Here is a 15,200-nt window from a genome sequence, read left to right on the forward strand (position 1 = left end):
CTCTCGATTAAACCCCAGAGCTGCCTCGTCTTCAGATGACACTGTGTGCGGTTTGGTGTTATCTGAAAGAGGCTTTGGGGATTTCTTGTTAATTAGATAAAGTCTGATGACAGTGTGCCAGCTATTGGGCTTTCCCATTGCGATGTTGATCACATTGACACGCACAAGGTGCGAAAAGATTGCCATGTTTTTGTGAGAAATACCTCTCTTGTGTTTTCCTGTTCCTCATAAAGTTGGCAAAAAGGTACTAGAGACTGCACTATATTTGGAATATATTTGCATTAGGTTAATAAAATACTATGCACAATTATGTGTGCCATCCCTTCATTATAACAGGTTTTTTTTTTTTACTTTTTGATGCCTGGGCGTAACATGGATCCACTGAGAGGCAAGTTTCAGAACCCAAGTGCAGTCTCTTTATTTACAGAATCCAACACAGCGGGTTACACATTCAATAACAGATGAAGACACATGGCAAACATGAGGGCTTAAATACATATGGACTAATGACAAGACAAGGGACACCTGTGAACGATGATCAGACAGTGAACCAATGATAGGACAAGACAGAAGATCACATGAGGGCATGGGAGTCACATGAAAAGACCAGGGCTGCGTTCAGCCCCCACAAAACGTTGCAAAACGTTTTTTAAACGGAAACAGTGCAGCGTTGAACACCCTGTTCTGTTGACGCAAGAGTTGTAACTATGGCAGCTGAGAAGGCCATTCTTTGTGTTCTTTTTGAGGAATTTTCGGAGCCTGATCAAATCGATATAAATACGTGTTTAATACTGCAAAATACATGCAATCACTTCCCTTGCCGTCCAGAATAAATGACAACACCACAATCACATTTATTTAACTTTTTTATCTCCTGGTAATCAATTCTAATTTAAATCATTTTATTTCTAGTTCTTACTTTTTTAATAGCTTGTATTTTCTTTCTCACTTTATGTCAAGCAATTACCATATATAAATAAACTTGCCTTGCAATGAAGCTAAATATATAAATAAATACATCATCATGTTGATTATATATATATATATATACTCTTACGACAATCATGTCTTCTAATATCTTTAATTGTTGTGTATACCGAGCTGCAGCGGACACATTTGTAAACATCTTTACTTGGACCCATTGTGCGAGCTGTCTCTTTAATACCGCGTGATTTATGTTGCTGCTGATTGGGCTGACATATTTGACACACCCACCAAACGAGAAAAAACGCATCTCAAGCCCGTTGCACACCGTTACACACCGTTTCCAGGAAACATGACGTTCATCCGGAAACCGTAGCAAAACGTTGCGCACCGGTTAACTTTGAGCTTTGAACGTGCCACAGGAAACAAGACAGTGAACATGACACACTCATAAACATAACCGGGAACATGATACACTTAAAACATGAACATGAACCGTCACCAAAACACCCCGTGACACTGGGGCTGTAAAATATGATGATGATTTTTTTTTTTCAAGGAATAACCTTCCTAATGTATATTAGAAGTATTAAAGTAAATATATAAATTAAAGGTGTAATTTTTATAAGGACAATATATACTTTATACTTATATACAATATATTCAATATATACTTTATATATAAGTATATACAGTGAGGAAAATAATATTTGAACACCCTGCTATTTTGCAAGTTCTCCCACTTAGAAATCATGGAGGGGTCTGAAATTGTCATTGTAGGTGCATGTCCACTGTGAGAGACATAATCTAAAAAAAAAAAAAATCCAGAAATCACAATGTATGATTTTGTAACTATTTATTTGTATGATACAGCTGCAAATAAGTATTTGAACACCTGAGAAAATCAATGTTAATATTTTGTACAGTAGCCTTTGTTTGCAATTACAGAGGTCAAACGTTTCCTGTAGTTTTTCACCAGGTTTGCACACACTGCAGGAGGGATTTTGGCCCACTCCTCCACACAGATCTTCTCTAGATCAGTCAGGTTTCTGGCCTGTCGCTGAGAAACACGGAGTTTGAGCTCCCTCCAAAGATTCTCTATTGGGTTTAGGTCTAGAGACTGGCTAGGCCACGCCAGAACCTTGAGATGCTTCTTACAGAGCCACTCCTTGGTTATCCTGGCTGTGTGCTTCGGGTCATTGTCATGTTGGAAGACCCAGACTCGACCCATCTTCAATGCTCTAACTGAGGGAAGGAGGTTGTTCCCCAAAACCTCGCAATACATGGCCCCGGTCATCCTCTCCTTAAAACAGTGCAGTCGCCCTTTCCCATGTGCAGAAAAACACCCCCAAAGCATGATGCTACCACCCCCATGCTTCACAGTAGGGATGGTGTTCTTGGGATGGTGCTCATCATTCTTTTTCCTCCAAACACGTTTAGTGGAATTATGACCAAAAAGTTATATTTTGGTCTCATCTGACCACATGACTTTCTCCCATGACTCCTCTGGATCATCCATATGGTCATTGGCAAACTTAAGACGGGCCTGGACATGTGCTGGTTTAAGCAGGGGAACCTTCCGTGCCATGCATGATTTCAAACCATGACGTCTTAGTGTATTACCAACAGTAACCTTGGAAACGGTGGTCCCAGCTCTTTTCAGGTCATTGACCAGCTCCTCCCGTGTAGTTCTGGGCTGATTTCTCACCTTTCTTAGGATCATTGAGACGCCACGAGGTGAGATCTTGCATGGAGCCCCAGTCCGAGGGAGATTGACAGTCATGTTTAGCTTCTTCCATTTTCTAATGATTGCTCCAACAGTGGACCTTTTTTCACCAAGCTGCTTGGCAATTTCCCCGTAGCCCTTTCCAGCCTTGTGGAGGTTTACAATTTTGGCTCTAGTGTCTTTGGACAGCTCTTTGGTCTTGGCCATGTTAGTAGTTGGATTCTTACTGATTGTATGGGGTGGACAGGTGTCTTTATGCAGCTAACGACCTCAAACAGGTGCATCTAATTTAGGATAATAAATGGAGTGGAGGTGGACATTTTAAAGGCGGACTAACAGGTCTTTGAGGGTCAGAATTCTAGCTGATAGACAGGTGTTCAAATACTTATTTGCAGCTGTATCATACAAATAAATAGTTAAAAAATCATACATTGTGATTTCTGGATTTTTTTTTTAGATTATGTCTCTCACAGTGGACATGCACCTACAATGACAATTTTAGACCCCTCCATGATTTCTAAGTGGGATAACTTGCAAAATAGCAGGGTGTTCAAATACTTATTTTCCACACTGTATATATATTGTTACAGTACTGAATAAAGAGCAAATAATTAAAATATTATTTAGGAAAATATGTATTTATGTAAGTCTACCTAATATTGACATTAGATGTATAAACCTTAAGGAGAAATATACAAAACATAGTTTTTTTAATTTATTATATAATCAGCATAATTGTTTTACTAAGCAGCATTATGGACACACACACTAGATAATATACTTTATTATATAAATCATGAAATTAATGCTGCTCTGTAACAATATTTACATTATTTATTTAATTAAAAATATTTCTCTAGCCCTCCCTAATGTCTACAATAGTACACTAGTATATAATGTGATAGTCACCATTAATTTCATTTTAAACTGTACTCTCCAGAATAAAAGTACAGTTTTTAGTGTTTATTTTGTTTGTAAATATTTTGTTTTATTTACCGCTATTTAACACAATAACATTGAAATTCCTAAAAATATATTTCGCCTTAAATGTCCTGTGGATCCACTAATTAGCCCCTGACATGTAAACTAAGGTTAATTAATGTCATGTTAACCAATGTGTCTGCATCATAGCTGATACTGTGTGTGTTTGGACATTTTGAATGATTATATTGACCAATCAGCATCCAGCACTGGAATGTTAAAGCCAAATTCCACTAATTATTTTGGGATTCAAGATAAAAGCTATGACTGTAGGCTTGTTTGCGGTTTACTTTGTAACAATTATCGGATGTAAATGGTGATATGTCTTATATAAATGTGTTTGGCATTATTTTGGTGGATTCATTAAAACTTAAGGGTTATGTATCTCCCTTGTTATCCTGTTTGTTTGCGTTTACTGTGATATTCATTGTTTTGTGTAATTGGACACATGAGGCTTTTCCACTGACCTATTTTTTTTTCTGTGTTGCGTGTGATCAGGCATCTCAGAGCCGGGGCTTCTGTAAGGATATGTGGCTTGAAGCCGTGAATCCACTTCAACCTGCTGAACTCTGTGTCGCTCGTATCACTCAGGTCAAAGGTCGGCTTCTCTGGCTCAAACTGGAAGGTAGGAATGAATAGAGCATGTATGTTCACCTTCTTTTCATATTATTTAAGAGACATTTATCAAGCACATGACCTAACAGTGAATACCAGAAGAAATAACATGCTGAGTCTGACATGTTGTTGACCATTTTTCTTTATCTTTGTCTGTAGGTCTGACCAAGCCGTTACCGGACTGTATAGTGGATGTTGAGAGTATGAATATATTCCCTGTGGGCTGGTGTGAAGCGAACTGCTATCCACTAACACATTTACAAAAGACTGTCTGTGAGTGTCACATACTGATGGATTCCTTTGTGCAACATATGCTTTTAGTCTGACATTTAGCCTACTTCATCAAAAAAAAAAAACACTGTAATGCTGTTTTCTGCAAAAATGCTGTAGTGCTGCAACATTTTTAAATATATTTTAAAATGTTAAAAATGCACAATTATATTATTTATTTAAAAAAAAATATTTTAAGAGATGTATTAATAGATTTATAAATTACATTTATTGAATACATTTTATTTATTTATTTATTTTATACATACATACATATATATACATACATACAGTACATACAGTACATACTATTTTGCCACAGCTAGACCCAGGAATATAATATCTGGTTACATTTTTGAGTGGGTGACATGACATGACATAATAACAGCCAATTAGAAAGCATTTCATGGTTCAGACAATCATTAAAAAAAACAGTAAATATCAGGGAATTCTAAAATTGTCATTTTGACATTTGGAATCAAAAAGTCACGAAAATGAATAACATCCTAAATCATTTTATTTTTCACATCAATCTTCACTCGATCATAATAACCAAGGCAAAAAAACAGATTTGTAATAACTTTGCAAACTGAAAGAGACAAACAAAAAAACTAAAGGATAAATCTCCTTTATGAAAAAAAAGAAAAAAAAAAAGCATTTTAGCATAAATACGCGGTTACGCTAAACTTTGAGCACGCAAAAATGTCTATGGACACCGCAACAGTACATTTTTAAAAACAGAAATTCAACGTAAATAAATAATTCTAAATCCAAAATGTAAAAATATAGAATCTACTCCACTTTAACACAAAAGGTTTAAGTTATTTTAATTCAGCTCCATGACGTATCGATCTATCTTCACATAATAAAATGTCCTTTTGTACGTCACTTGACCTGACTAGTTATGAAAAAAAAAGTAATATCACAAAAGCAGCTCTCATTTATACAATACTTCTGTGCTGCATATTTTGCTCCGCAAAAGTAAACCAAACAAGACTCCTCCGAGTTTCATGGCATTTCTAGAGAAACACAGAAATCCTTGAAACTTCCCTATTTTCCCCTGTGCGTCATTGTTGTTTTTTTTTTGGTGTTTTCAGGTCTGCCTCAGAAGAAGATTGCTGTTGTTCAGCCTGAGAAACAGTGAGTAGATACTCTCTTATGGACATTTTTACCCATGAGCCTTTGTGTTTGTGTTGTTAGAAAGTGTGGGACTTTTAACATATTCATCTACTTCCTGTTGTTTTTGTTGTTCAAAATATGATTTGATGCTGTATTGTTCTGTAGAGATTTGATTGATTGATTGATTGATTGATTGATTTTTTTAGGATGGCTCCCTCACAGCCTCCCGATGCCCCTTTTGACTTGTGCCCATCCATTCCCATGGATACAGGTTTTACATATTTACTACATATTCTACCAATGACTTCATCTGACCTTTGCATTTTTCATATAATCGTTCTCTTCACCAATGGACTTTGTGCTGATATTGCTAATCTACTGTCTGTTTGTGTTGTGTTGTTTAGGTTTGGTGAATGGAAAGTACTGTTGTTCTCAGCTCTTCATCAATCATCGCTGTTTCTCTGGTCCGTATCTCAACAAGGGCCGAATCGCTGAGTTACCAAAGGCCGTGGGGCCCGGAAAGTGTGCTGTAGTCCTCAAAGAGGTACAATCCTCGCTTATATTGGAAGTTGTCGTATTGCAAATGTTTTATTAATATAATTTTATTTTTATTTTTAAAATGTACATGAATCTATAAGGAAAAATTATTTCATTACAATTCTACATTAAATGAGGTAATAAAAGTTATACATACACAATAATATTATACAAGAACAAGTAAAATGTTATGTATAGGGTTGTCGGTTTAACACATAATTTAATTAATTAGCTATGAAAAAAAATCATGTGATAAAATTCATTTAACGCACCTGTTCCGCCCCAGACCTACATAGTGCATCTTGCATTTTTATACAGACTAACATGATGCAGAGCAACAACTTACTGAGTGATGTAGCCTATAGAATGCCATTAGAATTCAAGATATTGGGACAACATCGTCTCATATTTATATCATATGATATAGTTATAATATCACACGAGTGCCATTTTTATCCCGAATAGCACAAGTGCAAATGTGATACTGATTTTATACAAAAGTTAATATTGTATTATATTTTAGACACAACATTGTCTGTTTGCGTCAAAAAAAATATTACATATTAAGCCACAGCAGAACAATTGTTCGTATCCGAGCAACACTGCTGAATGAATTCTCATTTTGAGCGAATCAATCGGTTGAACCAATGACTCAACGGTCCATTCATAAAGAGAGCCATTTACTTCAGTCCTGAATAAATCAGCCGTTTGAACCAATCAAATGAATGAATAAATGACTCAATGACTTACTCATTTAGAATTTTACCGCAGTTTTAGTTTCTTATTTAGAATACTGTTTCATTAAAAACATAACTTCAGATTACAAATAAAAACCCATTAAAGGCATAGTTAACCCACAACTGAAAATTCTGTGTGGTTGTTTTAGCTGTAGTTTGAATTTGTTTGTGTATATATTTATGTAACATAACTATAGCCTGATCATGTTTTTTTCTTGCAGATTCTGACAATGTTAATAAACTCAGCATATAAGCCCGGCCGTGTGCTCAGAGAGCTACAGATGGTGGAAGACCCACAGTGGAACTGTCATGAGGAAACCCTGAAAGCCAAGTATGAACTCACACACGCTCATGTTTATATCATAGACATTGATCATTTTTATATCAAGCTAATTATAGTTTACACAGACTAATCCTATCCATTAAAGTAAAAGGTTTTGTATTTGTAGAATTTAAAAATATTTATAAATATTTTTGTCAAATGAAGACGTCCCTAAAGGGAGGTTTTAACAGATTTAGCAAACTATGTAAAATAATACGAGGCAAATTATCAGATATTATTGCTGTAACTGTGCGCTTGTATGTGGAAATACTGTATGTTTTTTGTACATTTTATATATATTTTTCATTTAAATTGCGCTTTTAGTAATTCCCAATCCACCAATTAATTCTTATTTTGAACTTATTCTTTTTTTATTCAGTTTTATTTTTATTCAGCAAGTGATTTGCATTAAAAAAAAATTATAATTAATGATTTTTATTGATTATTTTACGTTCAATATTGTTAATCCATGTTATTAACTATTATAAACAAATATTAAGTTGATACATTGTACAGTATATCATAACTGAAAAGAAAGGAATAATCACAATTATATATATAAAAAAAATTTTTTCCTGATGATAATCATAATCTTATAAAGTAAATTTTTTGAACAGGTTCATTAAAAATAATCTTCCCAACACCAGTCAGTCAGTGAGTGAGTGAGTGAGTGTGTTATCTAAAAAGATAATTATCTAAAATTATCAACTAAAACTATTTTTCCTTATTTTATTATTTTCATAATTTAAATTGTCAAAAATATGATTTGCATATTCATTTTATTTTCATAATTGATTTTTTTTGTAGTATTCTCAAAGATTGATTTTCTTTAATATTGCAGAATTATTAATTCTAAATAAAATATTTGTATTATTTATTATTTGATAAGAAAAATATGAGTGTGCGTGTGTGAGTATGTGGGTGTGTGTGTATTTTCTCTCTCTATGTGGTCCTGTAAAACCCTACATTACGGGGACAAAACGTCCCCACAAAGATGGCAATTCCAAATTCCTTGTCCCTGTGGTGACATTGTTTGGTCTCCATGAGGAAAACGGCTTATAATTCATACTAAGTGATGTTTTTTGAAAACGTAAAAATGCTGAACGTTTTCTGCGATGGGTTTTAGGTTTAGGAGTAGGTTGTAAGGGGATAGAATATACAGTTTGCACAGTATAAAAATCAATATGTCTATATAAAGTCCCAATAAAACTTGAAAAACAACGTGTGTGTGTGTGTGTGTGTTTAAAAACAATAATATTACTGATAAATTAGCAAACAAACAGAATTGAATTGTGCAATCATAATGAACAGAGAGCTTTCCTTCATTTGCATAATGAGGTTTTAAGACAGCTGATTAGCATAGTCATGTGTGGTGAATATGTAAACTGTTTCATTTTCATAATGTTCTTGATAGTGGAAACTAGTACTGCGTGAAAACACGTTTCCTTGTTTCTAGATATAAAGGGAAAAGCTATCGCTCCACCATGAGAATCGTCCGAACAGCAGATCAAGTATCAGAGTTTTGTCGTCGAGTATGCGAGAGACTCCAGTGCTGTCCTAATCTTTTTGGCCCAACATGCGTGTCCGACAAGTGCCCTGAAAACTGCTCCAGTCAGACCAAGACCAAATACAGTGAGTCTTTTATTCTTCTACAATGATGAAAAGTGATGTTTTCTCTAACTTGGAATTAAAATGAGATGTTTCACAAGCGCAAGGTATTATTTTCTCCAGAAACATAGATATACTCAGACTTGCATGTAGTTCTTTCTAACTGTTGATAATTGTGTTTATGTACATTTATCCCTGATGTAGCATATTACAAGAAGAGGAAAGTTGGTCGCCCCAGTTTAGGAGAGAATGCTCAGGACGGTGACATGACCAAACCAGCCCGACGCCGAAAAAAACGCAAAGCCATCTTTGTCCAGAAGAAACGGCGCTCTTCTATTGTCGGATACCACACCACAGAGTCACCTCAGGTCTGCCAAACCACATGAACCCAGACAAAAACACATACTTTCAATTGTAACTCCTGAAACCTACACTAGTATGCAAGTATGCAAATGCATACTTTTCAAATATGTTTAAGCCACCTAAACAGTAAATGTTGAACAAAGTGACAAAATCACAGCCAATTTTTTCAGTAAAAATATCTAAATATCCATAAAATAAGAAAAAATTACTAAGATTTACTAATATACTATATATCTTGAATGCATCTTTTTCTTTCTTTTTTTTTACAAAAACAAAGAAAACAATTGAAAAAAAATATCTGGAAAGAAGTATTATTAAATATTGCAGACATCAGTTATTTCAACTACAATTCATTTTTATGAATTTCATAATTTTTATTAGCGTTATTTACTTTTCTAAATTCAAATACTCAAAGATTGTCAAAGTATTGTAGACGTCAGTTAATTAATTGATTTAAATCTATTAATTTAATTTAATTTAAATAAAATATAAATAATTTTTTATTATCTTATTATGTGCTAAGAACATTTTTTTTCTCAAGTAAATTAATATTTTCTCAGGATCTTTAGATGTAGATTTTTAGATTTTCTTGTGGAAATTAAGACGTAAATGCTGATTAGTGACCTTTTTCTTTGTAGTGTGCGACGCGACAAAGAAACCAGCCAACTGAGAATTTTTTTTTAATTCTGAATAACATGAAAGATATATGATTTATTGATGCTTTAGCACATTAAACCCGGATAAAGGCATTGTCACATTACCAAAATGTCAGCAAAATTTGCCAAAAAATGCAACTGTATTTGTGACCTTTAACCCTGTTCCTCCACTGTGTCTTTATAGGATAGTGATTATTATTATGATGATGAGGATTTTGAGGAGTGGGGCAGTGAGAACAGTTCCAACTCGCTCCGTGAGGAGACTTCTGCCCACTCTGTCCAGGACGCCCCAAGGAGAGGAAGACCACCACGCCGTGCTGCTCTTCAGCGCAGGGCAACCCATCCAATTACCTCCGACAGGTCCTCTCCCAGAAGAACCACACGCTCGGTTTCCTACAGCCAGAACCAGACCGCCAACCACACAAACACAAAGGTCCACACAAACATACAGTATAGAAGCTTTTGTGTGAATTATTCGGTAACACTTTACAATAAGGTTGTATTAAGCCCCATTTCCACCGAAATTACCAGAGACAATTTGTCCTAGGAACTCTTTTTCCCCCAGACCAGCTGTTGTCTGCTTTTCCATCGCGGTCTAAAGTACTGTGAAGATTAGTCCGGTGACGTAGGACTGCGCACGACTTTCTAGAGCCCACTGGATTTCGTCCTTCATATATATAAGCGTAATAAAGCCTGAACCTCGTCGGCTAATAATCAGTCGTATTTTTTAAACTCCATTGTTGATTCGAATAGTAAACAACTCTTACTGCACGCACCGCAACATACTTAAGGGTGAAATAAAATGCTGCGTGAGCTCAACCTATCAGCATGTTCAGCACCCAAGTCCCACCCCCGAAAGTTCCTGAACTTTAAAACAGTACTACCTCGCAAGCAGGGGGAAATTTTTACCCAGAACTTTATTTAGACCCCGGTTCCTGCGGTCGAAACACACCAAGTACCACCCCAAAGTTCCTAGTTCCCGCGGAAAGTTCCTGCTGTGGAAACGCGGCTTAAGTTAACATTAGTTAATGCATTAGTTACCATGAACTAACCATGAACAACACCTCTGTTCCCATTCAGTCGGTCACTCTCGACGCCACGTCGGAGTACCGACGAATAGGAATCTCGCTCGCGAGAGCCAATCTACTTCGAGTGTAACTAAACGAGCCAATGCACATTGGCATGCAATGATTGCACCAGGTGCTCATGCCACGCCGTGCGGGTATAAATGAGACACAGGTGATTGCATCAAATCAACCTTTTGCTTCGGAGCCGAGTGGTGAATGGTTTGTCCTGAAATCACTCTCTACAAAGCGTGTGTTAACATTATAACGAGTCAAGCTCTTCGGTGGACCTCTCCTCGTTTGGTGTTGGAGTGACGGCCCTGCAGCGGGTTGATTTCTCTCTTTCTTTTTCTATTTTGAGCAAAAACAAAAGGCTGTTCTCACAGCTGGTTCGGTGCGCTGTTAAGAGCACTGAAAAGCCGTTTTCACGGCTGGTAAGAAATCGCCTTCTATGAGAGAGAGAGAGAGCGCGCATGTCAGGCTGCACTTTTTCCCTGTCTGTGTCGCCGCGACTATTCCCCTGTGTGCTTCAGCACCGCGGAGAGCAGTTTCCCTAAAAGAGCTACACAGATAGAGCTTGCGTCTTTTTAAAGATGACATTCTATCTGTGTGTTTCTGGATGCGGTTGTTTCCTGTCCTCACTGACGGCCACGAACACTGTTTCACATGTCTGGGCGCATGCTGAGACTGTGTTCGTGGGTGGTCATGTTTTCTAATGAGAACATGACCATGTCGGCACGCCGGTCGCGACTCATCTTTCTTCGGGAAGCTTGAGTCCCCTTTGTTGTTGGCCAGCCGCCGCTCGTGTGTAAAAGCACAGCCGCGGTTCTGCTCGACACTCTGGGAGACCGCGGAGATCAGCGAGAGTTGCCGTCGGGGAAACCCGAACGGACCTCTCGCTTCTCTGCGTGCCGTGTGCCGTTGAGTGCTAGGCTGTAGCGCGGGTTGTCACGGCAACCCAGCGCTCGCTCTGCGCTCTAGGTGCGCTGTCCCCTTGCCTATTTCTCGTTGTAGCGCCCTCCCTGGCAACAGGAGAGGTCTACTTCAGTGAAATAGCTGGGGTGACCTGAGGAGAGGAGGGCTTCTCCTTCGGGGAACCAACCCCCTAGGGCCCCTCCCCCTCTAGCGCACTGCAAGCTGTGCAGCTCTGGGTGGAATTGCTGGTCCTTCTTATGGGGGAACCTAGCATTTCATTCAGTGCTCCAGCTGAGGATCAGATGTCAATCGCTGCATTGGAGAGAGGGCTGTTGTGCTCTGGGAATGAGGATGATGCTGAGCCCACTGTAATGGTGTGTGCTTCGCTGAATCGGATTCAGAGTTAACAGCCATGCTTCCCGGGATCACTCCCGGATGTGCATGGAAAACTTGGCAGTGTGGCACTTCTTTGGATATGGAAAACCAAAAGGGCCAAAACTGCATAAGTTTTTCCTCTCTCACTACCCTCAACGGTTGGGTGGCTGTGCGCAGACCACCCCTGCCTGCACATGGGTAGTTCTGAGTTGAGGTTGAGCTGTGCATGTTGACTAACCGTGATCAAAGTCATGGCGCAGGCCCTCGGCCAGACGATGTCCACCTCAGTGGTCCAGAAAAATCTCCTGGCTTGCCTTGCTGAGATGTGAGTGGTCGCCAAAGTTCAGTCGTCCTTGTGTCAGATCAGCTCTTTGTCTGTCACGGAGGCCAGCAGAAGGGAAAGGCTGTCTCCAAGTAGAGGATGGCCCACTAGATTACCAAGCACAAGGTGTGCCCTGTCCGCTCAGGGTGCGAGCACACTCTACTAGAGTGTTGCATCCTCCTGGCGCCTCGCTGTCAGACATCTGTAGAGCTGCGGGCTGGGCGACACCCAACATGTTCGCTAGATTCTATAGCCTACGTGTAGAGCCGGTCTCCTCCTGTGTTCTCACCTCAAACGGGTAGAAGCACTGAGAGGCCCCGTCTCTTGTCGGCTTGCTGCGCTACGGCGCTTATATTCTCCAGAAGCAAACTCTGTGAGTCCTCCACCGCCCTCGGTGCCGGACTTGGCGGAACGTCTGGCATCAGGCCCCTTGCCGCTGAATCCTTGAGAACCGGTATTGGGCTCGGGTTATATGAGTGACCCTACGGGGATCCCATATATCTTTCCATGGTCGCTCCTACGGGAAGCCCGTGTCTTTCCCTTGGGTGAGCCTTCCCGTCAATGGGACTGAGCCCCCTCTCTCCGTTGCGGGCTACGGCTCAGCATTGTACTCCACATAACTCCTTCGGGGTACGATGTGGGCTCCGCAGCGTCCCCTTCACTAGGGCACGCTTCCCAGTGTTATCCAATGAATCACTGAGCGGGTCTTGCGGAACGGAAGTGATGGACTTCCCGGTGTGAGCCCCGTCTCATCAGGTAAGAGAGCTCAGGTGGCTCACACAGGGCACTGGAAGGGGGCATAGGCCATGGCGCTTTGGTAGGGATTCCTATTCGTCGGTACTCCGACGTGGCGTCGAGAGTGACCGACTGAATGGGAACGTCTCGGTTACGTATGTAACCCTCGTTCCCTGAAGGAGGGAACGGAGACGCCACGTCCCGTCGCCATGTCCTCTGTACCCTGCTGGGGTGCCTGTCTACCTACTCGGCTCCTCAGCAAAAGGCTGATTTGATGCAATCACCTGTTTCTCATTTATACCCGCACGGCGTGGCATGAGCACCTGGTGCAATCATTGCATGCCAATGTGCATTGGCTCGTTTAGTTACACTCGAAGTAGATTGGCTCTCGCGAGCGTCTCGGTTACATACGTAACCGAGACGTTCAGCATTAATCTTAACTCACAGATATATTAATGCATCTATTGACGCATTTCTACGTAAACGAATGTGAATATGTACAGTAAGATAAAAACAGTAAAGCTACAGGCATTGTTCGTGGTTAGTTTAGGTTAACTAATACATTAATTAATGTTAATGAATTGCACTGTTAACATGAATAGCTGAATTAATATATGTGCGAGTTAAGAGAAATGCTGAACAGAGGTGTTGTTCATGGTTAGTTCATGTTAGCTAATGCATTAGCTAATGTTAACCAATACAACCTTATTGTAAAGTGTTACCCCTTATTCCCTAAACTTTCATTTATAATGAATGCCTAGAGTCAAAATATATTAGCTAAAGTGAAGTTTGCTTGTGCCCATATGTAGACGGAGAGTTTTGAAGAGGAAGATCGTCTGGTGTTAGAGAGGAACCCTTTGGAATGGAGTGTATCTGATGTGGTTGACTTCATCACGTCCACAGACTGTGCCTCTCTAGCAAAGATATTCCAAGAGCAGGTACAGGACACCAACCATCACTTGGCACTTCTTTGGCTTTTAATGTCTAATTCATATCAAGTCTAAATCAGATCTCTCACTTCAATAAGTAGTCTATTTCAGTTACTTGGAGATTATTTAATTTGAAAGTTTATCATTTAAATTATTGCAATTATTAGAAATGATTGAATTTTTTTTATTTTCTTTGATTATTTTCTGAATTAAATTACTCAAAGAACTTTTTTAAATATTGTAGTCTTCAGTTAATTAAACAAAAATGTTTTTCATTATTTAATTTGATTATATTCAAAATTTAAATAGTCAAAGATTCTGTTTTTTTTAAATAGTTTTCTTAATTTTTTAATTTCTGAATTTAAACACTCACTTATTTTATTTTTTAATATTGCAGTCTTTAGTTAATTAAATAATTTTTTTTCATTATTTTATTTGATCATTTTCAACATTTAAACAGTCAAAGATTATGATTTTTATTCATTTTTATTTCAATTTTTTATAACTTTATTATTTTCATAATTTTAATTGTCAAAGAATTAGATTTTTTATTTGTTTTATTATTTTCATAATTTAAATGTTATTATTTTATATTATTAGTTATATATTTTATTAGTGTTCTTATTTACTTCTCTGATTTCCGATACTCAACTGAAGTCAGCAATACTCAAATATAAGTCGCTAATTGATTTAAATTAATTTTATATTATTATTATTTTATTATTTTTATAATTTAAATACATTTTTATCAGTATTTTATATTCTTGTATTATTTACATAATAATAAAATATCATTATTTTTTTAAATATTGCAGGCTGTATTAAAAGGGTAATTATTGTGCAATCTAGAATGCTTTGCTTCCTATTGTAGTCAACATGACATTTGTTACACGTGTTACATGTACTTACCATAGTAATAACAGTAAATGATGCATAATTACATGCAACTAACCCTAAACCAAATCCTAACCCTACCCTAACCCTATAGTAAGTGCATGTAGT

General features: G+C 37.9%; 2 protein-coding genes across 3 annotated transcripts in view; one reads left to right on the forward strand and one right to left on the reverse strand.

Moving 5' to 3' along the window:
• Window positions 1-15,200, reverse strand: part of taf3 (TAF3 RNA polymerase II, TATA box binding protein (TBP)-associated facto) — a 996,662-nt gene that overhangs the window by 188,134 nt on the left and 793,328 nt on the right. The gene's annotated exons all lie outside the window — the stretch shown is intronic.
• Window positions 1-15,200, forward strand: part of sfmbt2 (Scm like with four mbt domains 2) — a 52,331-nt gene that overhangs the window by 35,169 nt on the left and 1,962 nt on the right. For both annotated transcript variants that reach the window (XM_079817545.1, XM_079817546.1), the window contains 10 exons: window positions 4,130-4,256; window positions 4,406-4,519; window positions 5,614-5,656; window positions 5,842-5,906; window positions 6,040-6,179; window positions 7,131-7,240; window positions 8,688-8,863; window positions 9,044-9,207; window positions 10,043-10,291; window positions 14,079-14,207. In XM_079817545.1, the coding sequence (XP_079673671.1) occupies window positions 4,130-4,256; window positions 4,406-4,519; window positions 5,614-5,656; window positions 5,842-5,906; window positions 6,040-6,179; window positions 7,131-7,240; window positions 8,688-8,863; window positions 9,044-9,207; window positions 10,043-10,291; window positions 14,079-14,207 (1,317 nt within the window). The remainder of the gene's footprint in view (window positions 1-4,129; window positions 4,257-4,405; window positions 4,520-5,613; window positions 5,657-5,841; window positions 5,907-6,039; window positions 6,180-7,130; window positions 7,241-8,687; window positions 8,864-9,043; window positions 9,208-10,042; window positions 10,292-14,078; window positions 14,208-15,200) is intronic.

Source organism: Gobio gobio (assembly GCF_949357685.1).
Source record: "Gobio gobio genome assembly, chromosome: 5".
NCBI lineage: Eukaryota > Metazoa > Chordata > Actinopteri > Cypriniformes > Gobionidae > Gobio > Gobio gobio.